The 24142-nt window shown below is 36.3% G+C and overlaps 1 protein-coding gene across 1 annotated transcript in view; it reads right to left on the bottom strand.

Moving 5' to 3' along the window:
- The window catches only part of VWA8 (von Willebrand factor A domain containing 8), a 183367-nt gene that overhangs the window by 144627 nt on the left and 14598 nt on the right, over nt 1-24142 (bottom strand). The window contains exons 3-5 of the mRNA XM_064714194.1: nt 15723-15853; nt 13490-13600; nt 1103-1270 (exon numbers count right to left, since the gene is read on the bottom strand). Of these exons, the coding sequence (XP_064570264.1) occupies nt 1103-1270; nt 13490-13600; nt 15723-15853 (410 nt within the window). The remainder of the gene's footprint in view (nt 1-1102; nt 1271-13489; nt 13601-15722; nt 15854-24142) is intronic.

Below are 24142 nucleotides of genomic sequence, written 5' to 3' on the forward strand. Positions count from 1 at the left end.
TATATAATACAATAGTTCCCAAACAACAAAACAACAATATTAAATTTAGCATTGTAGCAAGAGATTTATTTAATTCATATACTATTATCAGTGCGCCTGAGGCCCGTAGTTTTGAAACATTTAATCATCCAAAAAGTGTTTAAAAGGAAGAGAGATGTTTTACAACCAAATCTTAGTTTGAATTCTCATTTTAATTTTTTAAATACAATTACATTTTAAAAGCTTGTTTTTGAAATATAATAATAATGCTTCCAGTAATTGCATCTACCAATTAAATACTACAATTTTTTTTTTATGGTACTTCAGCACAGCTGGCAACCTAATATGATGGACATCAGTGTCTGAAGGCTTATTGCAAATTTCTTTGCTGTGCCACATGGGTTTGAATCATACACCTAACCACAGGTGTGACAATAGAAACATGAGGAAGCAGGTGAGGAAGCAGGTAACAGACTGAAAGGTATGTGACTGGAAACTACAGTACATGGAACTAAGGTGCAAAGTACTACTGAAACTGTCAAAAAATAAAAGAAAAAGCCTGAAGAGTATCCCTCCAAGCAGTGGGACTCAAAGCCCAAAGAAATGAAAATGGCTTAAAGCACTAATGACAGCAGACACTGAAATCCATTTCCAATCAAAGGAAAAGCCTCTAACCATTTTCTGTAGTTTAGACTGCTGTTTACATATACTTTTGTAAATTAAAGGCAAAACAGCACCAATATACTGACTGAATATACAGATACTCATCTTGACCTCATTCTTTTGGCATCCTAATGTTTTAAAAGCTTAGCAACAAGACTACTGCCATGCTGAAGCATTATCTGAACTTTATGGCAACAAGTTCATCTTAAATATCTTTTCACAAGGACATTTTAGTTACTCTCACATTGTGGCTTTCCCATTTTAGAAACATACAGGCTTCATACAAGGTTAACATGGACTACTCTTTTTCATACGTAGACAACATAGGAAAAAAACCATTGAAACCTTGGTGAAATTTCCCCCATTTGACTCCTAAGTACTCACTCCTTCACAACAAAATTCCAGCACTACCAAGAAGAGGAGGAAATAAAAAAAGAAAATTCAAATAGCATTTCCATACCTGCAAAAGTTTGTCATAACGATCTGCAGACATGAGAAAACGACCATCTTCAAGCTGCATTTCCCTGTTCTCCAGCAAATTGTTCAACACTGGCAGGACGTTCCGCTCAGCCTTCTCCAAGCCTTCCAGAACAAGGATTCTGCCTTCCGTAGCTGCACGAACTGCACACTTTGAAAAAAAATATAAAGTCCCCCAACATTTTAACAAACTTCACAAAATTAATTCAAAGAATTTTTTGTTGAAAAAGAACCTCCAAGTTCTTCCAAGAACTTTCCCAAAACAACATTTACTTCTGTAAGAATCAACATGACTCTCAGTAGCAGTGGAAGGGTGACACATTCATGAGCTGGAGTTTTACTGCTTAACTATTATGGGGACTGAAAGAAGTTCCAGTATTTTGTACCAACAGCATAAGATACAAAACCTGACAGAATTTTAGACCAAACACAGTGTATATGTACATATATATATATATATATATATGTATGTATATATATATATATACATATATATATATATATGTCACATCCTTTAATGTTGATGTCACATAATATTCTTTCATTCTTTCTACTATTTTCAGGTAATTTAACACCACCAAACAATTCTGTAATAGCATTTTTAACAGAAAACACAATCAAGGGGGTTTTACCTATTTACATCATATTAAGACATTTAGAAAAAAGTCCAGTATTCCGTTATATTTTTCTGAATATTCATCATCATAATTCATCCTCAGTACATCACGTCAGATTAGAATGTGTGTTGAAACCAAACAGGGATGATGAAAGCAAAATAGGGCCACAAGTAATCAGACTTTTTTAAAAGAGTAATAAAATTAAAAGGAATCATTTAATTTAAAATTATATTCACTGACTGAGTACGGTCTTCTACAAAACCAGAATAAAAATGCAGCCATTAACTTGATAATCCTTTGAAAACTTAGAGTTAGAAAACAGTTTCTTTTCTACTTTATTGGTTGTTTATATATGGCTGCTTCCTAAGTGGAGCCAAAAGGTAAAATTAACTTCTGGTGCTGATGATTTTGTGCAACTTTGTTACAATGACATTAATTCAAGTACATTAAGTACACTTGATATCTAATATTCATAATTACTGCCCGGTAAAAGACTCTGAAATACAATGCATTCTTGTCTTCTTCTGATTTGCAGAAATTTAAGCTGATAATAATGTGGCAGGTTTGGGCACAGGCAACATTTAGAGGCACCAGAGTCTTTCTTTGCATTCCTATCACATCTAAACACAATTTCAGACACAAGCACAGTTGCAAAGAGAACAAATGAAATCTTTTCCCAGCATGTCTCCTATAAACTCCTACAGAAGAACCTGTCATATAGTGCTAGATGAAAATCACTGATGAATACAATAGATGCCAAAAAATAGGTCAGTGAGAAAGAAGGAAAATATTAAAAAGAATAATGAAGAAGCACCAGAATACAAAAATAACCAACCAAAAATTACATATGGAAGTAGACACATAAAAGACAAATGCATACGGATAAAGTAGAAACAAAGATGAGTTCAGCACAACAAATTAATTGCTGCATGGGTTTAAAGCACACAACTGACTCAGACACCCATCTGAGGAGACACAGAAGACCCTGGTTTCAGAGAGGGGTTGGAGCTCAGAGCCACACGGGTTGCCCAGGCTGCTGTTCTATAACACACAGGTCACCACGAGGTGTGGCTTCAGGGGAAGCCAAGGGTGAGCACACACCCGGGTGGAACACTGCCTCCACTCTCTCTCTGGGAGAGGTAGCCAGGACCAGCCATGAGGACCCTGCCCTTCCCATCCCATCCCTCAGGAGAGTGTGGCTCAGGGTGATGAAAGCAGCTGAGCCCAGTGGAGCCTGGCAATAGCTGAAGCTGGCACAGAGCCAAACCTCAGCAGGTGCCAGTGCAGGAAGTGGCCCTGGGGAATGAAGTGGCAGCAAAACCAGGACAAGAGGAGCTCAGCCCAAACCAAGCCCCAAAGGCAGGGACTGGTCAAAAGCCATAGTGCCATATGGAACAGAGTCCCAGCAGAACTGTCCAGAAACAGGTGGCATGGCATAATGTGACCTGGCTTTCAGGGGGTTGTCCATCACTGCTTCTCCATTGTCTCGGAGCTAGGGAACACTGACTGAGGGAGCTCTCACCATCTTGTCTTTGTCTGGGCAAACCAGAACTAAGGTGAGGTGGTGAACACTTTTTGTATGTAAAGCACCTTTTTTTTTTTTTTTTAAACCTTTGTTGCTAATATTGCTGCTTTTACTGCGCATTTCTTATTCCATTGCTGTTTGCTTTCAGTAAATTGCTATCTCAACCCAACCCAATCTTGGACCTTGTTCACTAGAGGGGGAAGGGAGAAAGGAGAAAGGGGAGAGGCTTATTTGCAGTTTAATTTCTATCTGGTGTTAAACCACCACAACACTAACCAGTAAGACAAATCAAGATACTTCTGTGCAATTTAGAAGCATAACTAACAACTGGCAAATGAGTCATGGAGTAAACTTTTCACATCACTATTAAGATGGAAACAATTCCTAATTATTAATACAACTAATCTGGATTCAGGCAAACATTACTGAAAAAAAGCACTCATAAATCCTAGCACAGATCTCCAGATCAAGTTCCCTTCCTAAAAAGACAACACTTTTATATTTAGCCTCATAATCAGTATCCGAGGAACCTAGAATAAGAATAAATCCATTAAACAAAGACTAAACCTCAGATTATTTCTCTTCCAGTGAACAACTAATTCTTCCAAAAAAGCAATGAATTTTTTTCTTCCTTTGGGACATCATACACTACCTAACTGGCAACATAAAATCACCTCTCTCCTCATCCCATAAAATGTGTACAAAGAACAAATTTTCTACTAACATTCTTCCCTAGGAAGGTCATTGGTCATGCCAAAAATCTGCTCCAACCTGCTTGAATAGAAAACCTGAGTCTCCAGCAGACAGTCCAGTACCTGGCATGAACAAAATGCTATTTTCTCTAAATGCAGCTTGGAGACATAGCCAGAACTTGTTTTAACAAACAATTTATTTGCCAAGCTGGTTGGATTCTACATATTATAAGTCTATGAAGACTTTATGACTGATTTTTACTAGTCAGAGGAAAATACACATTCTGTTCATATGGTTTCAAAATATTTTGAGTATCCATAGAATCTTGTTGACTCATGTTGAGACACACACACACTATGGATGTGTTGAAGTAACAGGCTTCCAGTACTAACAAAAACCTCTCTCTTGAACTGGTATATTAAGAAAATCTGCTGTAGGGGTAGACAGCAAATGTAAGGAAATGTATAACAATCATTAATTTTGAGAAAGAGAAGCAGCTTACTACATACACTGGGCTGACTGCTGATCATCAGCTTACAGGATCAAAATTTAAATTTGTTCGAAATTTTAATTCAAAATTCTATTTCTCAGGAAAATAAAATTTCAAAATATCTTTGCCTACCTATATGCACCTTTTACGATCAGATTCAGGAAAGGTTGAATGCACAACCACAGTTTTTTATTTCCTAATCAAAGACACCTCATAACAATGATACCACCACCACCCCCTGGGCACTAATTTACTCCAACGTCGTTTCTTCCATTTTCAAAGCATACCTGAATATACTGGATTCCCTGGAATACAATGAAGTAAGTGCACACTTTATCTGCCTCTGAAGTTTTTGTGTAAAGTAGCCTAAGTCTGCTCTTAAGACTGTAAGAGCTGAAGTATCTCTGATTCACACTGTTTCTGCATTCTGGTTGGTAATGAGTAGTAATTTTTTCCAATAAACTAGGCAACCTCTGAAAACATCAGTTTTAGCTGTGCATTGATGGACTGGTATGGGAGCTAAAATGCATTTAAAAAATCAGAGGAAGGAAACTAAGTTTGCAATCTGTCACTGAAAATTATTTTTAAAAATGGTTCCAAGAAACAAATCTTCACAACTCCATAATGAGAACCCAGAGAGAGTTGCATTGACTCCCTCTCTCATTAGTTTTGTTCACTCCAAATGTCTAACATAAACCACAAATTTGACCGGGGGGAGGGGGGGGGGGGTATATAATGTAACCTTGTCACTAAATCTGAGATTAAACATTCATTCTTGTTAAAAGGTCAAGAAAGATTTGTTACAAGTTTACTTGCAGATTTATTGTCACTGCAGCAAAGGGACTATTTTGCTCATCAGAGGACAGATGCTGCTGCCTCCCACCTGTGCTGCCAGAGCTCGGGAAGGCTGGTAACCTGGATACCTGCTCCAGGGAATACCTGCAGCTACCAGAGGCTGGGAGCAAAAACACTTCACAGAGCATTGCTCTCATTGTAGTAGCTTTATGCAACAAATACATTATGCAGAATGCTTACAATGGTTTCACACTGCACCTACCAAAAAAAAAATTATCTTTAAAGGCAAAAACACCTTAGGAACAAGACAACTCTAGGCAGCCTTTCATTGACTTTCCTGTAGCTGAATTATGGTGAGCAGTGCAAAATATGAAAATGCAGAAAGCTGTAAACCCCAATTTTGACATAAATCACAGTGTATAAACATATGGATGAAGTTACATAGTGTCAGAACAGGAAGGACAGAAAAAAGCTCACCACAATGCACATGCTGAAATGCAAAAATATCGGAGAAGGAAGACATTTTTACATAGCTTACCAAAATAGTTTGTAAAGCCACAAGAATTTTAACAGTATAGTTTTCACATACCAGAACTGAAGTGGTAGTTCTTTTCTCTCAGGAAAATGCTTATTGCACACCAGAACATTCTGGTTGTCCTGAAATCCATGAGGAAGGTTCTTAGAGTTCTTGGAGTTCTTGGGGAACTCCAAAGAACTTTTTTCAGATCTGGGCATCATTCAGAATATGATGGGCAGACTATATTTCAGAACTGTTTTATAATTAAAAGGCTGGAAATTGCTCAACAGTAACCAATAACTGTGTCTTTTACAGGAGCTACCTCAAGGTACAATTTAGGATTTTTTTAGATGATGACTTGCTCCTGCTCTGAAATCTAGATCCCTGTAATGACATGTCAAGCACAGCAACCGTAAGAGCACAGAAAAACAACAGTACAAGCAACTCAGTGAACACGAGAACAAATGAGGTAAGGATTCTCTGCATCTGCAGCCTACATTTCAGATGTCCCTTCCAATGGAATATCTTGTTCCCACCACCCACACAATATCCCACACAAACTCATCCACCCAATTCTTTCCAATCATGTCTGTAGCTCATAAACATCACAACAATGTAATGTCCAGATGTCGCTTATGATGAAAAAAGATCCTGAACAACCATCTGGTAAAGACAACACAAAACTTGGGCTGGTTTGGAGCTAACAAAATGGTAACTGGCTGCAGCAGGCTGACAAAACTTGAGCTATTAAATATGTGGTACAGTCTACCTTCCACAGATGAGAGGTTTGAGTCCCTGTAACCTACCATGCTAACAAACATCGCACAACTCAAAGGAAATTGATATCTTCTAAGTTCATTTCTACAAGTCAAATACAATTAATCCACCCTCTAAAATTTAAATTGTTAAAACTACCCAACAAGTAAAGGATAATAGGAAAAAAAAAAAAGGACAGAGAAGCAGAACGGAATATGAGGAGCTTTTACTGTCCCCTACTGAGGAAAATAATTTGTTAGACTTTCAAGATATGTGTAGAAGACATATCTAATGGTATGTCTCTACCAAAGACTAAATTGTAAGGAATTTGTTCAGCTTTAAGGCCTCTTAATTCCCTAGCTATTGTTTTCCCCCATGAGTTGAGCAAACTAGAAGCCTGTTGAGCCACACTAAAATAGATGACTACTTACTGGATTGAAGTAATAGAATCCTACAATCTCAAATTTGCTCTGACTGCTCTTAGAGACAGGTGTCACATCTGCCGACTTCCAGTCACCTAGGACTTCTACAGTTGACAAGGACTGCCAGTAAATGACTGAATATGAGAAGGCTTTCTCCAAAGTAAAAGTATCAGCAAAAACTGCACAGTAAGATAAAGGCCTACTAAAGCCACATTCAGCCCCTTTAAAAGCTAAAATGTCACATTTTAATGAAAACTTAAAGCTATCTTTTTCCTTAATAAATATTTTGAAAATCTTACACTAGTTCTTTAAAATAAAATGTATTTAATAAAAAAAGTTATGAATGCGTAATGCCATTCCAAGATGAGATAACAAACAGGCATATCATCCATCCAAAAAAGTGTATCCCATCTTTTGTAACAAAAAATTTTTACTTTGTAGATTATGATTAGCTACAGTTTTGCAATTTTGAGCTTAGGCCTCAAACATACTGAGTTACACATATTCCAAATGTGATGTTCAAATTTAATGAAAATCAATGTAATAGTAACTAAAACGATTAGTCAAATTAAAAAGGTAACTTAAGAACTAATTCAACTAATTCAACATCCTCTGTAATGGAGGAGGGGGCTACATCATCACTATTCTGCCTACCTCCCCACTAAGTTAATCAAATGTTTTCTGGGTAGGTTTTATAGCAATTTTTCTCCTGTGAGTTTAGCAAAATTACAGAGCAGATACTGTTATCCACTCTTTTTTTATTTAAATACCCACAAAAGACAGAGAAATTGCAGTATACCAGAGTACTGTCAGCCAGGCTAGCTGGTATCCAAAGAGGGAATCCAGCAGTCTGCAGCAGTTAGTGTTTCAGTGAGGATGAATGGCCTGAACTGGTGAGCAGCTATTTCATGATGCTGTATCATGGCACAGAAAGAAAAGCAGCTAAAGAAATAAATTTATTCGAGTTTTGAATCACAAAACTTGGCTAGAAAAATTTATCCTAGGAAATGAATCAACATATGATGAGAGCATAAATATGTAAATGTGACAAGAACTGGAATAGTCCTTCATTTCAGTCATTGATTTTTGTTTCCCCAGTCACTGATTTCACCTTCCTCCACACAATTTTATTTTTCATTTTTGAAGTACCATACATCAAGTGATCTGGTTTTACTTCCATTACCCCTTACCTTAACAGGACAGTCAGGTGTTTTTGCAACAGTACCTGCAAATTGTATTGACAAGAAATTATGTCCCTGTCTTGGCAGGGTCCAGCTATTTTAGGTGCTTTACACCAAGGGTCTTAGTATGAGAGCACAGTTACATCAGGTATGTGAAACATTTTGCCTCGTGGCCAGAAACCAGGCCCAGCAGAAGGCAAACTGAGGTTCTTAACAGATTTATTAGTAAAAAAACCTACAAACAAATAAACCTAAGAAAGGTTTATCTTCTGTACAGGAATAAGGGAGGAGGGCAATTTAAACTTTTCTTCCTGATGAGCAGCAAAATAAAAAGAAAATTACATACTTGTCAGATATCTAAAAATTTTGAAGTTAGTTATCACTGTTAAATCACTTTGACTCAGAGCACCATCCATCAAGTCCATATTGCCTATGGATATTATGATCCCACATAATACAAACTATTGCTCCTTTCCCCACAGTAGGAAATAACAGCCGAAAAGCAAGTGGAATATACATGTAACAGATACAAAAATAAGAAAAAAGAATCTCACACTTCTTATAAGGAATTACAAATACATGATCCTCACATTACATCACAGACATTCATCTATATGCCCTGCACATCAAAACAAGATACCAGAGTCTGAGCTGCTAGCCTAACAAATCCAGTTGAATGCTGACACTTTAAGAAGCATGAATGAAGTACTGCAAATGATTATACCAAAATCACTTCTATGAGATAAAAGGCTGCCATACAGAGCTCCTTAACATGCATTTTTATTTTAGATAAAAGATATACTATGTTAACATCAACAAAGATTAATTTAATCCAAATACTGCTAATTTCTACCTAATATTTCTCTCTTTGTCTCCTCTTATTTGAAGGAGAAACTAAGAAAATGAATAGGAACATTCACACTTTTGAGTGCACTGCTTGTCTTTTCTTTCTTCAGACTTCACTATCTTCTTGTTCTAGGTACACAGACACTGCAGTGTTAGTCAGTCCATGACATTATACTTTGTGACAATGTGGCTATGGCTAACTTCCCAGCACATCAAAAACCCACTGCCACCTCCAAGGCAGTAAGTTCATAAATCACAGAATCACACAATTTTCACTCAGAGGTTAATTTTTGTTAAAAGCTGAATCAGTCTTACATGTCTTTAAGAAAATATAGAAAGTTTTTTATCTGTATACACAAGCATACATACATATGCACATACACACACTCTCAAATATTATAATCTCACTCTCCAATATTATTATAATTTCATTCAATTAATCTCACATCTTATTTTATAATTCCCTTTTTAATCTGCTTTGATTAAAAGACGCCAAAATCCAAACTGAGTAGTGCTACTCCAGGGGATTTCATGTTATGTTCATTTTAAGACAGAATAGTTTAAGAAGTAATTTTTGTCACTTTGGGTGTTTAATTGTTTGCTACATGAAGTGTTTCAAGCCATGTCAGAAGATTATTCTTCTGGTATCTTGACAATCAATTTTACATTTTGCCATTGTATTACTTAGGATGCTGGAGCAGTTAGGGATGTAAAAGTATTGAACTAAAATGAGTATGTTCACGTAGTTCAAAGACACTGCAAAACAGAGTCTAATTCTGTACAGACAGAAATGACAGTGAAATGCATATATATCCACTCAGTGGATGCAGCTCAATCAGCAAATCTTCAAAAACATGACATCATATTTTCAACTATTCAGCACACAACCTTATGACATCTTTCTACTTATTCCAGCCTCAGGTGACTGTCTTGAACAGAAAAGACTATGCACTTTATTACATGGTTTGTGTTTGGGAAGCTTCCTTCATTTAATGCAAATGGTGGAAGAAAAAGAGTTAACAAAAATGGGCATTCTGGACAATGCAGTTTGCAACACAATCCTGGAGAAATACACCTCTCAAGCACTAACAAAGTGGATTAGCTGCTCTCCCAAATTCACCTGCTACATTAAAATAATGTAAAGGATTTCCTTAGATTTAATAATTACTAATGCAAAAGGCTGCAGTAATGAGAATTTAAACCAGGGATGTGACTTATGTAGCTGTACACACAAAATAAAAAGCAAAACTATATAGAAATGGGGAAAAAAAGGACAAAAAAACTCAAATCTAGTTCCCTAATTTTTGGAAATACAATAGGCTATTAGAATCTTCTTACTGTCTCAATGAAGTTGACAGCTTAACTGTCAGATTTATAGAGGCAGAAAACCATTTTGCAAGACAAGTCTTCTATCAATAAAAGTAAAATCTGAAGGTTCCATTTGAATACTTATGTAATATAAAGTAATTCTAATTACTTGATATACAACATAATTAAACCATGCAATAAATTAGAGAATAAAACCAATAGGTTACTTAATTAGCTCAGTAATAGAAATAATGAGAATTTTGAGGCTTTTAACAGTGAATTAACAGCTGAAAGCCAAAATTAATGGCCCAAAGTAAAGACAAGCAAACAAAATTTTCTGCTGTCAGTACATGAATTAAAACAAATAATTCGCCATAATCTCATCATAAATTCATTATTTTACATTATTTTAATTGGGAGTGAATTTGATAGTTCAATGTTTACCTTTATTTTAGTGATCCATTTCTGAGGTAAATAAACCCCTTTTTTTTCAGCCTTCATCATATATCTCTTCTAACTACCTAACTCCAACTCTCCCACTTGATTCACTCTAGTACTAAGAAACACTGATATGCAAGAATATTTGATATGTTGGCCTTTCAATATATACTTCAATATGGAATTTCAACAACTGCCTCCAAAGAACTGCCTCTCCAATATACTTTAATTAAGTATCTGCAATCATATTCCATAACTTCATATTAAAATATAGCAGATGTTTTGAAACCTCTGAGATAATAATTTACAGCACTTAATCTGTCACTATTAAATGTGGAGCTATAAACAACCACAATATCTTAACAGTCATTCAGAGACAACTTCGTAAACCTTTCTGTGTCTGCAAACCCAATGAGTCACTAAATTAAAGTTCTTTCTGGTCACAAGATGCCAGATTTTGTTACAGTATATTATTATTCAAAGTGTAAAATAACTACATTACTATATTATGACTTGCTTACAAAGAGCCTCCTATATCTTAAACAACAGATAAGTTTTATTGAAGCTGTAGAATTCAGATACAGGATGTCCTGGAAACCAGACTTTCAAGCTCTGCTGTCTTCTCTGGGGTGACATGAAGAGCAAGCATGAGAAAGGAAATGGTACAAAAATCTGAAAAGGAGAGTCTACTACCTTCAGTCACTCACATGAATTCACCTTTTCTTTGTCTCAGCTATGTCAACTGAAGCAATCCAAGCTCTTTAGGGAATATTTTGTTTGTGCTTCCTACTGATCTCAGTTAATGGTTTGTAGTTTAAAGAAGAGTACTGTCAGGCTTCTGTAATGCTCTGAATTAGTACAGCATCTGCAAACCTCAAAATCATTAAATTAACTCATTGAAATTCAGGCACCAGTGTAATCTGTAAAATTTTATAGCTCAATAATAGAATGGAATAATTAGACTATGATGGTTCTAAACATAACTATGTACCACATTTTATGCATGTAACAAAAATGCAGGATGAGAAAACCTCAGCTGGAACATCATTATCTAGGAGATTCATCTTTCATATTTCCAGTATTTTAAAAGTGTTCATCTAAATACCAAGTATTTATTTTCCTAAGTTCCATTCAAAGCTTAAACACACATTGGTTATAAATATGATCAGTAAAACATGAGCTCAGCAAAGATGCAACAGATTCCGACAGATTTTAGTACTTTGGTGTCTTGCTAAAGCAAAGTCTTCGTCTGAAGTACTGCTGTGCTGGATTCTGGCAAAAACCTTTCAACTGAAAATTCCTAACCAACTGAGGAAGGTGGTCATCTCAGACCTTGATCTTAAGAAGCAAATCTTCCCAGAGTGTTCATGCTGGAGTGAGATGACTCTAAACAGAGTGAGACAGCCTCACTTTGTACAAATCAAAGTCTGGGATCAAAGTCTACAGACAAATACGCAAGTAACAGACCATCTCACATCTCAGTGAGCTTCTTACCGTCCTTGACGCAGTGGCTCTTACAGATGTTAGTTAATTAATGCTATTACACCATGGCTCAATTGCCTTGACTATCCTGTACCAAGGGTGAGGATAAGGCTGCCCGTAACAGCAGACAGGTGTTGAAGTGATAATAGTCTATGAGTTAATCCCAGAACCTACACAAATGCTTTAATCCTCTGGTAAATGAGAAGCCATTTACAGCCCTAAAACACAGTACAGTGCTTCAAATTATCTCCTGTTGTGCAATCCTCACATTTCCAGATAAGAATGAAATAATTTGAAGTCCTAGAAGTAACTGAAATAAAACATATTTAGAATAATTTTTAATTCTTCATTCTGATGATCTTCCACTGTTCAAAGCCATTTAATGTGGTTTCAAGAAAATCTACTTTAAGGTTTCTTGAAAATTTGGAAGCTGAAAAAGAGATCACTGGGAATTTAAGAAAAACAAAAAGAAAAATGTTTCTTTAAGAGAGAACAAAGTTTCCGGTTTTCTCTCACGAAATACCTTTATGATGGTGATATCATTAACCTCTATAGCATCACCAACCAAAAACTCTTTTAGATAACTCCTTTAATTTCATACTACATCACAGCAACTCTCCCATCCTATCTAACCAGAAACCTAACTTCTGTAAAAACTTTAGGTATCTACGAAAACAGACATTACACATGAAGTATGTATTTTACCTGCATAATCAGAAAGGAAACATTCTACTGATAACCTATGAAGAGAAATCTTACCTAACCCAAGTCATTCTGTGATTGTGCCAAATCAGCTACTGGTCTGGAGCAATATGGATGGCAAGAGTGTTTAAATCATTATTTTATTCCAGGTCAACAGTGAGGTTTCAAATCAAATCTCCCAATTGTCTTCCTTTACTGTGCTTGGGTTTCACAACACAGAGCAGTCATTAAACACATGAATAGATGCTTTCACAATTAAACTTGATCAGAAGATTCATTTCAGGAATACACCTAATGTACTGCAAATGTTGAGGAAGAGACAATAGCAAGGGCAGTGCTTATCTAACTTGCACAGAATGGACCTTACTCTTACCAAAAATGGTCTGTCTAAATCAACCCTGTAGTACTCTTAAGAGACAGAGTAGTTTTAGATTTGATTAAAGATAACATTTACGACAATAACGAGATTATTGTGCAAGGGACTTTCTACTTGGATTAGAAACACAACGATCCACACATTGACTTTTCATAATATAAACCATGACTTTCTTCAAACTACTTGTGAACCATGATTAGGTGGTGTGTGACTGCAACTTGCCTGGTCAAGATAAAAAGCGCTGCCATCCCGGATCTCTCGCCGCTGTTTGAGATCGGTTTCTGTGGTGTCCCTCGACAGTGCGATATATTCAACCTCCCGCTTTGTCAGCTCCTGAGGACAACAGCCTGAAGTTATTGCAGAAATAACACTATAACCTGAGTTACTGAACTTTAAGAACACACCTAATGGTATAATTGTACAAAAAAAGCTCTAGGCAGCAGCACAGTGATCTGAAATAAATCTGGACAAAATCTAGTATCTCTTATTTTTAAAATGTTAACAGCGTGTTCTTCCTCAAACAAAATGGTTTGAATTTCTGCTCAATAAACTTTTATTTTCCCCAAACCTATTCTAAAAGAGCTATATACTCTTTCCATTGAACATCTGTAACATCCTGTAGGTTAGTCTTCTGGTTCCAGACTCTGAAAAACAGCCAGCATCTACAAATCACAAATAAAAATCAGAAGTTTTCTGTAAAAGATTGAAATGTTCACCTCTCACAGTTCATTAACACTTATAGCGTGATGTAGCTGTGATTATTACCTGCACATGCTCTACCAGTACACTGATGAACTGTATTACTCTTATCCTCTTTTCCTTGGCTGTAATGAGATGCACCCTGCATCTGTAAAACTAGGCTATTAAAGAAAGGCTATTAAAGAAAGGATAACCCTTGGGTTATTGTTTTTCTTATTTTGATTCAATGTGAGATTTGCTTAGAATTTGCAATCTTAAAGGAATAAAAACAACTCCCCCATGTATTTACAACAGGTACTTCTGCTACTTCCATATCTGGGTTATCATGCATTCTGCTTAGGAAAACGATTCATAATTAAATGCTCTTAGTCCTTATTTCTCCATTAAAGATGTCATTGATTTAACAGACTTCTCTTAACAGGCAGCTTTCAACTACAGCTGTATGAAAAAAATAAAGCAAAGATATGAAACCAAATTAAAACTATTTTCTTTCCACTTTTGCAGTGCCTACTGGGTTACAAAGCCACCAATTCCTTTATGTTGCAGGTAGATATAGTTTCACTTTCTTTTAACTAAAGGGGGAAAAAAGAGTGTTTTTCAACAATTAGCCCTGTGAAGGATTGTGTAACAGATTTCAGCAACAGCAAATAGAAGTTTTCCAGGCTTGTATATTTTCATTAAAGGCACCAGAGGATGTATCAGCTCACATGGAAAGACCAGCCTTCACATAATTTTTTGGCTTCGCATTGAATCAGTAAGCGGCAGCCTTTCTAATAGGTCTCAAGTGCATACAGTCTGTGGCATAAATAAGAAGGTACATTCTATATCCTATCCCTGGATATCAGGTGTTTTCCCAAGTCCTCTTTTTAGGTTATTCCAATCTCTTATCATTTATTTTAAGGAACACATCAAACTGTCAAGTAGCACATCTGGTTTGCTGAATTAAAAAACCTTTTCTCCCCTTGACAAAGTTCAGAGTCTTGTAGCTTTCTCCTCTATGCTTTACCTCAGGGAGGTAGCCTTTGAATTAGTATATTTTGATTTTTAAAGGAATGCCTGATCTTTATGACAACTGTTTATACACCTCCATTTGTGTACCCTCTGCTCAACCAGATTCCAGACACAGCTCACAGCAGACCTAGTCCTACCCACTCACTTTTTGGGGCAGACATCCCCATCCCCCACCCCCCGATCATTTTAAGGGCACTGACTTTTTAAATGAGAAATTTTGTACATGGTGCTGCCATGGTTCATGCAGATGGCTGTAGACAAGTCCTTCCCACATTCCAAGAGAGGATCATACACGCATCTACTCTTTCTAAACACTCAGAATAACTGTTCCCAAATGTTACTCAGAACACTTCTCTCCCAAATCCTTTCCTTCATTTCTTTTTTTATGTAATGAAGCAAAAACGATTTGTTGTCTGTAGCACAAGGCAGATATCTTAATCTTCTAACATACATAATGCCGAGAACAAACTGTTTCTCCATTTGTGATAGCATATGGTAACACAGTTTTCCAACTCTTTTTTTTCCCCTGGAGTTTAAGCAGAAAAACATGAATTAAAATGTCTGTACTTTCTATTTGTCTTTTAACAAAAACTGAGCTTTGGAAAGCACGCTTATGAAAAAACTGATTTACTTCCTAAGTAGCTTGCTGTAAGGTTCTCTAGCACTACCTTTTACCATTTGTCTAGTAAAAGAATGGCTGACATTAATAACAATGTCTCCAACACATTTAAACCAACACACTCACCAGGTACTGCATGGCAATCGATCTCCGGAGAGGCCCAGGAGGCCCAATAAGAAAAACATCTTGGCCAAGAAGATCTTTCTGCATTATCCATCTTAAATGGTGGACTACAGACTGGGCCAGAGACTCTGTCACTTTGAAACACAGAGATAAGAGCACGTTATTAAATTTTGAAGTGTTAGATACCCGGCCATTCAACACTTTCTTTGAGCTTATCTCCAAAATGAAAATACAAAGCTGTACTGCCCTAATCTGGACAGCTGAAAAACAGAGAATTCCACACAGAGTTTGTATCAGACCACTTAACTGACATATAAAACTTTATACATCTATCTTACCTATTTCTTTTTCTCTGCACAACTTCATCCTTCAAAAAAACAACAACCAACATAAACCAGAAAAATAGGTTGTGGATTTGTATTTCACATTAAACTGATCAACATAAAAACTGGTTTTTATTACTCAAGGTTGAGTGGACTCCCCAGCATCAGTTAATGTAATATAAATACATTATACAGTCACATAATATGTTTACAAAATATAATTTGTAAAATATTTATCCTGCCTATATCCCAATGCTTCTGTGAATTGTGAAGCTGAAATAAACCCAAAAAAACTCAGATTGCACCAGACTAGGATTAGTGTTCAGGGACAAACTTAATTTGCTACATGTTTTAAAGACAACTGCATTCTTATTTATATTTTGACACAATAAGCCACAGAATTAAATTTCTGAGGAAACCCAAACTTTGCCCTATCACTACATTTATACCATACAGCTTCCAAAATCACAATTAAAAAAAATGGAAGCAGATCTATTTACTTCTATTAAGAAATATCTATATGCATTAATTTAAAAAACAATAACCTGATGATAGTTAACTTTTATCACATGTATAGAAATGTTGGCAGCACTGGAAAGCATCATGCAGAAGCAGCACACTGAAGGAGCCATACATCACACTCATTGCCATACATCATCCTATCCCCAGAAAAGTCCTTCGCACACTTCCCCACCAAAGCCTGGCTCTTTCTCAGCCACAAGCAAAAAGCACTAGTGCAGGAGGAGAAGGGGAACATAAGCAAGTCAGGAGGGGGATTTATGAAGGCATGGGTGTGTATGGCTGCTTTCAGAACAGTCAGACAAGACCAATGATGAGGTTTGAAGCTGGAGGCTCAAGGGCAGTGACTGGGATCCTGAAGTGCAGTAAGAAAGGAGCAAGAGGCCATGAAATCTCCAAACTAATACTTGGTTATTCACCTTTTTTCAGTGTGACTATTGGGTGCAATTAGAAGCCAACATTTACAAAAACAAGCCTTGGTGTTACATCTGATACTGGGGAACCAGTATGTGCAGGACAGAGTTAAGGACAGCAGACAATAGTGCCACTCAGTTCTGAAGGAGTACAGTTCGCTGCTGAATCTTCACAAACCACAATTAAAATCCATTTCTGTAAGACTACAGAAACAGCATTCAATGACTGTAAGAATCAAGGACGATTTTTCAAGCATAAGGGAGATTAAGGAAAATTTTAACAAAAACTAACTGAAGGTTTTGGTCATTGGTCTGGCATTCAGGGAATCCATTTGAAATCATCTGCTTCCAGAGAAATTTACAGTATCCTTACTACCAATGTGAACAGAAATAGCATACACATGCAGGTGGGCAATCTATGCATTAGGATTGTCAGACTAATTGTAAACAAACATTTCAGGTTTACCCTATTTTCCAGTTTTGTTTTCTGAACAACTGTCATTAGTGTGTCCAGGATTAGCTTTCACATATGGTATGGTGAGATCATATGAATGTAAAATGTTTCCTTCTTCATTGCTGAAGTACTGTATTCCAAAAGCAATGCACATTGTACCACACACAGCTGGGCAAGTGCAAATCAATTCTTCACAGGGAATAACATGTTCCTTTCTACAAGATTTTCAAGGAAATTAGGGAAATTCCTACTAGATACATTCTTTGGGAAATAAAGGGTAATAGATAACAGCAGAATAACTGCTGTGTCCAAACTTTGCTATTGGACAGGTATGGGAATTTGAAAAGCACCACACAAAGAAAAAGTATTATCTTAAAGGTATGATTAAAATTTTAGGACAGATCTCACAGTGATTTTACTTCTACCTGGATAAAGCAAATGTGTCTCTAGTGTATTTCTACAATAGCTGATGTCAAAAGTAAAATACTTTGCTTGCAGTGGAAAAATAAGCTTGGAACTCTTTCATGTCAAAATTTATGCACTAGAAGCACAGCAAAAGCAGCTTTGACACAGCCTGACAACAAATGCCTCTGGCATAATTCTCATTAATATGTGCAGCTATCTTTTTCATTTTTAGGATGGTCTCAAGAAAAAAAACTTGGCTCACACTTCAAAATAGTACCATAAATAGCAACAGGACTTTAGAATGTTCCACAGTATCTGCAAGAAAAACTGTCATGTAAAAGAGAACATGAGTGCACAGCATTCAAAAAAAAAGTAAAATATTAGATGTGATCCCCATGAAAAACCTTAAGGAATTTAAAGGCACTTATATTATCATTGTGTTTAAACAGTCCAAATGTACTCTGCAATAGCAATATATAAAAATTACAACTTAATATCTGAGAAAGTGCTCTTTTTTTGAGAAAAGGTCACAAAAGACAGTTCCTTATTGATACATTTCACAGAAAAAGGCTTCCTTGCTTCTCCATTCACATCATTCTCCTCACAAACAGATTACAGCTAGATCAATTATAATACATGTTTTCAATCACAAAGTAGCACATTGACATCTGCAAACTCACTCAAAGAAAGTCTGTTACAAATGATGCCAATGGTTCCAAGCTAGCATTCCCTATGGTGAACTGTCAAGACAGCAGCTTCCACTTGTCAGTTCCTTCAGCTCTAACATGTAATATCTGTACATTGTTCAGATACTAAACCTACTTCACCTTCCCAGTTGTCTTTTTAAAATTAGAAGAATGTAACATTTTCTTGTACATGCAGTCAGTGCTGCAGTTTCCAAAGCACAGTATGCTTTTCAAAAAGCAACCTCAGATGCACATACACAATATCTTGTTTTTAATTTATATAATTTTGGACTACTTGTACTGTGTTCTCTGCATTGCAAGGCTTTTAGGTTTTCTCTAATATGACTTATGAAAAAAAAATCCTCTCTATTCAAGAGCTATATATCAACTGTACCACAAGTACCATATAATAATTTTCTATGACATTTTCAGAAGACAGGGCAAATTCAGCAAATATATTACAACAAATTCTATTAATTACCTGATGAGTCAGATAGCATCTAATGCAAACTGGGATTGCACAATCTGTTTAGTGCCTCTCTGCTGATTTGCAGCAGTTAAATAGTAGGCCCTATATTCTTAATCTGCAGGATGGTGCATAGCAAGCCTCTGCAGTATGTTCTCTAAGACACCATCTGGCACATGCAGGAGAGTAGTTGGTGCTACAATTTGCTATTCCTCTGTACCAAGGACTGACAGCAAAAGAAATTGCATTCTATTGATTTGTAATAAGTGATGAGCAGAACAGCACCTAGCAGAATCTGCACAAACATTCTGTAAAGTGAGCAGCTGAAGCTGAACAGAGAAATCCCAAAAAAAAGAAAAGTAGAAAATGTTTTAGATAGATTTTGAAGCAAACACAGCAGCTGCTCTCGTTTGATCCACAAATCAGCTTTTGATAAAGCCAAGACTGAAATGGCTATGCTAGCCTCAGAAATACTCCAGTTCACTCGTACTTGAATTCTTGGCACACTCACTGAAGCTGTAAGATTCGTTGCAGATACCAGACATTATCTGCTGGCAAGTCCTTGTGTCCCACCTACAGAAGAAATCCCATAAATGAAGGAGATGTGTAACTCTTCCCACTGTTCAGACAGTTAGGTAAACTAAGAACACTCGTTCCAGATGTGGTACAAAATACAGCAGAACTCCTGTCCCTGAAAGAAAAGACTCTGGCTGCTCTCATAATAACCAACAGGCACTTAGAAAACATCAACATACATAATTTCAGCAGAATAAAAAACACCTCTGTATACCCTGAACTTTCACTACAAGGCACGCTCCAAGTCTGAAAATGGCTCCTTGTTTCAGGAGAGCTAAAACTTAATGACAGGAGCAAGATGTCCCTCCCATCTGAATACCAAGCGGTCCTGTGGCTGTCCATGGCTGTCTGCAGTACCTCCAACACAGGGAGCAGCACCTGTAAAACAGCTAAGGGAGAAGGGACAAGGAAGGAGGTCTTTGTCTAAAAACATAAAGACCTTTCAAAAAGGGAATTTTTCATTTAAAATGAGCTCACTGAGACTTACTTCACAGCTTGCTCAGCCTGGGGGACGAGGAAAAAGAGTGAGTTGGCCAGGACAGGGTGAAGGAGGCAGCACGGCCAAGGTAGAGAGGGAGGCACTGCAATGTGGTGTGCTTTCAGCTGCGGCCATTTAGCAAATAAAACATTGCTGCTCTTCCCATTTAATGCTGATGCATAGAACCCAAAGAGTTCTCAGTCTCATAATGTGGTTACATCACAGACAGTTTTCACTGGAATACTATTTTTCCTCATAAATATTTCATGGGAACACTCTTCATTCCAAAAATTTTTGGTCTTGCGGTGTTAAGGAAACAAGTTTTTGCAGGGGCTTAGAAAGGGGGAATGAGACTTGAATGAGAATTCTCAATTCAAACTTCCTGAATGAGACTGTAAGATCATTTATCAATTCCTCTGAGTTGATTACTTCACAGGAAGGTGTTAGTTCTACACAGATAAATCATATTCTCCATCTCAGTAGAAATTAAAAGATAATATAAAGGAAACATGTAAAACCAAATAGCTTTCTGGAAGAAACCCTGAATGGGATTCTGAAAACTAAGTTTCTCCCTGTGACACAAACAAGGAATAAGTGAAACTACTCCTATCTGGATGTACTACTCAGAAAAATACATAGTCAGAGCAGTTATCCATAGCTCATACTCCAACTGGAGGGACATAGTGCATCTGCTTTTGAGCACAACAGCTCAGGCCAGCATCAAAATGTATGAGAGAATCTAGGATAAAAACCAAGAAAAATTTTCATAAGATATTTGAATTGAGTCTAGGAGGGAAATAACTGTTTTTCAATATCCAAGACAGAACCACCATGAAGAAAAAAAGTTCTCTGCATCAAGGCTATGCTAGATAGAATAAACCCCTGGCAACTAAAAGTGTGCCCAAAAAAACTTAAATGAAACATTCCAACAAGCTTTTTTCACAAAAGAATCCTTAATTACTGGAGCAAAGTGTGCAGAGAAGTTCTGAAATCTACATTATGAGTACATTTTAAGAACAAGGAGGACAAACACCTCTCAGGAGTGGTTCAGATTCAACTGACCTCACTTTGAAGCACAAGGAACAGTTGGAGACAACTCCCTGAGCTCCATCCAGACCTTCTCTTTAGGTTTCCATCTTCCCATGTTTTCCTATGCCTCACTCAGTACAGACAAACTAGGGACAAGAATGTAAAACATCCAGAGCTCTACTGACAAAAAGCCCACTATTTCAGATTCTGGATTGGGTGGTAACACCCAAACAGCAGAACAGCTGGAAGCCTACATGAAAACTCAAACTGTTGAAATCATCTCTGACAGCAGACACCTTCCCTGAGGCTAGGAATGAAGAAATGTAATGAATGAAGTGTTTGTTAGCATGAAATTACAGTCATCCTGCAATACAACTGGTCTCTAGAAAGTGTTACATGCTGACACTCAGATGTAAAGTTAACACAAAAAAGAACAAGCACACATTCCAGTGAAAAGCTGAGCCTACTGAAACCAAAAACTGAACATACATCAGTCCCAACTTCAATATGTGGCACATGATCCTGTGAGGACAGAGATTATTACACACACAAACATTCTACTTGAATTCCTCACAATAATTACTGTTTCATATATTTCAACTGAAAAAACCCCGAACTAAATTAATAACTTAATCCCTTGTATGCACACATATCACTTCTGATCACACACTGGGGGGGTGCTCAGATTGAGGACATATGGCAAGAACGACACTGAAATTAATCTTCCACAATTCAATGCAGCTGCATGTAAACTCACTTGAATGCACTCGCACCTTCACAGAGCAGCAAAGCCCTGTTGCAGAAGAACATCCCCTTTTCCTGCCCTAACGAGGATTTGCCATCATTGAACAAAATGTCCTGGAAGAGCTTTGTTGGGAATCGTTTTGTCAAGATTAATAAATAGCTAAAATGTCAAGTACATTGTCATTTTCATAACATATCCAGAAACCATTAAGGAAAGCAGTACACTGCCATGAACCACCCCCTAAAAAAAAAGAGTGCACTCTTGCAATTCAATTTTAGATCTAAACTATCACAGAAAGTCATACAAAGTTTCTACAAAATATAATTAAAGAAACAATCTTGCTTTCAGACATGGTGAGACTTTTAAAATGTAGGGCTTATTTTCACTGATAAAAGAACAAGCAGCACAAAAATAAGTGCCCTCTTTCTAGAACGTGTCAGACAATGTTGACAGAAATCCCATTAATAAAATTCCCCTGTGCATGACTCATTTTTACTTGCCACTTACAAAAAGAACTCAGATTTTATGTTCCTTTAATTATCGTCCTCCAAGAAAAAGCAATTTGCCAACAACAGCAAAACAAATTAATATTTCGCATGAACACAAAAAATGGAGCATTTCATAGAGAACTTGCTAGGACCTAGCAAAAAACCTGAAAAGCAAAGACATGGAAACATAGGGCAAGCAGCAATACCTACCCTATCCATTTCTGCATAATGTAATATGGTGCAATACTGAAGCTAAAAATCAGTCTAATTTGGTACCACAAAGAAATAGTTTATCAGTTATGTGACAAAATAACAAATGAAAACTTTTGTAGGTACTTAATACATTTACATTCTTTACTACGTTATGATTTTTTCAGATTTTTAAGGCTATTTTCAAGCCTAGAAAACAATGCTGAGTTTAGCATATGTTATAATATACCTAAAATTTGCTGCAAATTACAGATATGCACTTTCAACATCATCACATTTTAACAAGGCTTTTATCTGGCAGAAGAACAAAAGCAGAAACATTGTACTTCACACAAATGAGGAGCTAGAAAACAATATCATATGCAATACTAGTAAATGAACTGCAATTGCTTCAATTCCTTCCTCCTAGTTCTTACTCCACTACAAACACTGCAATGGCAGAGACCTTCTCAGGGATATTTCCCACTTAAGCAAATGATTAAATTATTTCTAGTCTTAGTTTAAAAGAAATCATGTAAGTACATTCTTAATTTAATATTAATTACTAAAATTTTCAAAATATGTGATATTTTAGTTTATAAATTAGTATAAACATGCAATTCCATTTGATTTATACCAAAATAACTTGTATCTACAGCAGTCATTCATACAGCAAAAACAGACGTATTCATAAAAGAAGAAAAGAATCTGTTAAGTAATGCACATACACTCTCTAAATATCTCACAAGATGATAATCAACTTGAAGTCAATACAATCTACTTAACTCCACTGCAGGAATATATCTTTGTTCTCCATAGTAAGATAACCAAAGAACTTAAACACTAAGAGTTAAAAAATTCCTAAGTTTAAATAGACAAAGAAACTGCACTCAAGTATTTGAAATAAATTTTCTTCTATGAAATACCTTAGTATTCCACCTTACTTAATTTTAACTCATTTGATACTTAGGTTTAGAAGTAAAATTTTGTACCTTAAGTAAGCCTACTTACAGTACAGGACTACTAAGTAACAACAGTACCTAAGGGTGACACAGGCTCCTTTTAGTCACAATTATTATTTTTTTTAAAGAAAGAAACTACTAATAATACACGTTCTAATAAGTGTTACTGTTACTTGGTATCAGACTTATCTTAGTAACAAAAACATTATTACATGGTATCAGATTTTAGGAAAGATCTCATTATTCTATACAGTTCCATGCTTAATAACTTTTTCAGTATCAGTTTTCAGCCACTTTTTCTTATAGTCATTAAACAGAAAAATCTCTCCTTTGATTCCCCCAAATGCTTTCATAATTCTCTTACCTTCTCGGTCCAAAGAACTGAAAGAGATGTTAGAGTAACTTAGAGCTAACATTTAACTTGATGAAAAGAGCAGGTTGAACAAAATGTGTAATAGTGAAAAAGTACTGGTAAATTGGAATAGTGAAATGCATTGGTAAAGCATTGTTATAATTAACACACTTGGTACAGCACAGAAAATGAGCAAGCAAATTAATCTACCAAAATTATAAATAAGGAACACGGATTAGCATAGATAACTGATGTCCTTGATGCAAAATGAGAGAAGAGGCATACAAAATAAACAGTGAAAAGCAAAAATCTATTATTTAAGGAGCTGTAAAAAGTAA

The sequence above is a fragment of the Zonotrichia leucophrys genome, chromosome 1 (genome assembly GCF_028769735.1).
Source record: "Zonotrichia leucophrys gambelii isolate GWCS_2022_RI chromosome 1, RI_Zleu_2.0, whole genome shotgun sequence".
Classification (NCBI taxonomy): domain Eukaryota; kingdom Metazoa; phylum Chordata; class Aves; order Passeriformes; family Passerellidae; genus Zonotrichia; species Zonotrichia leucophrys.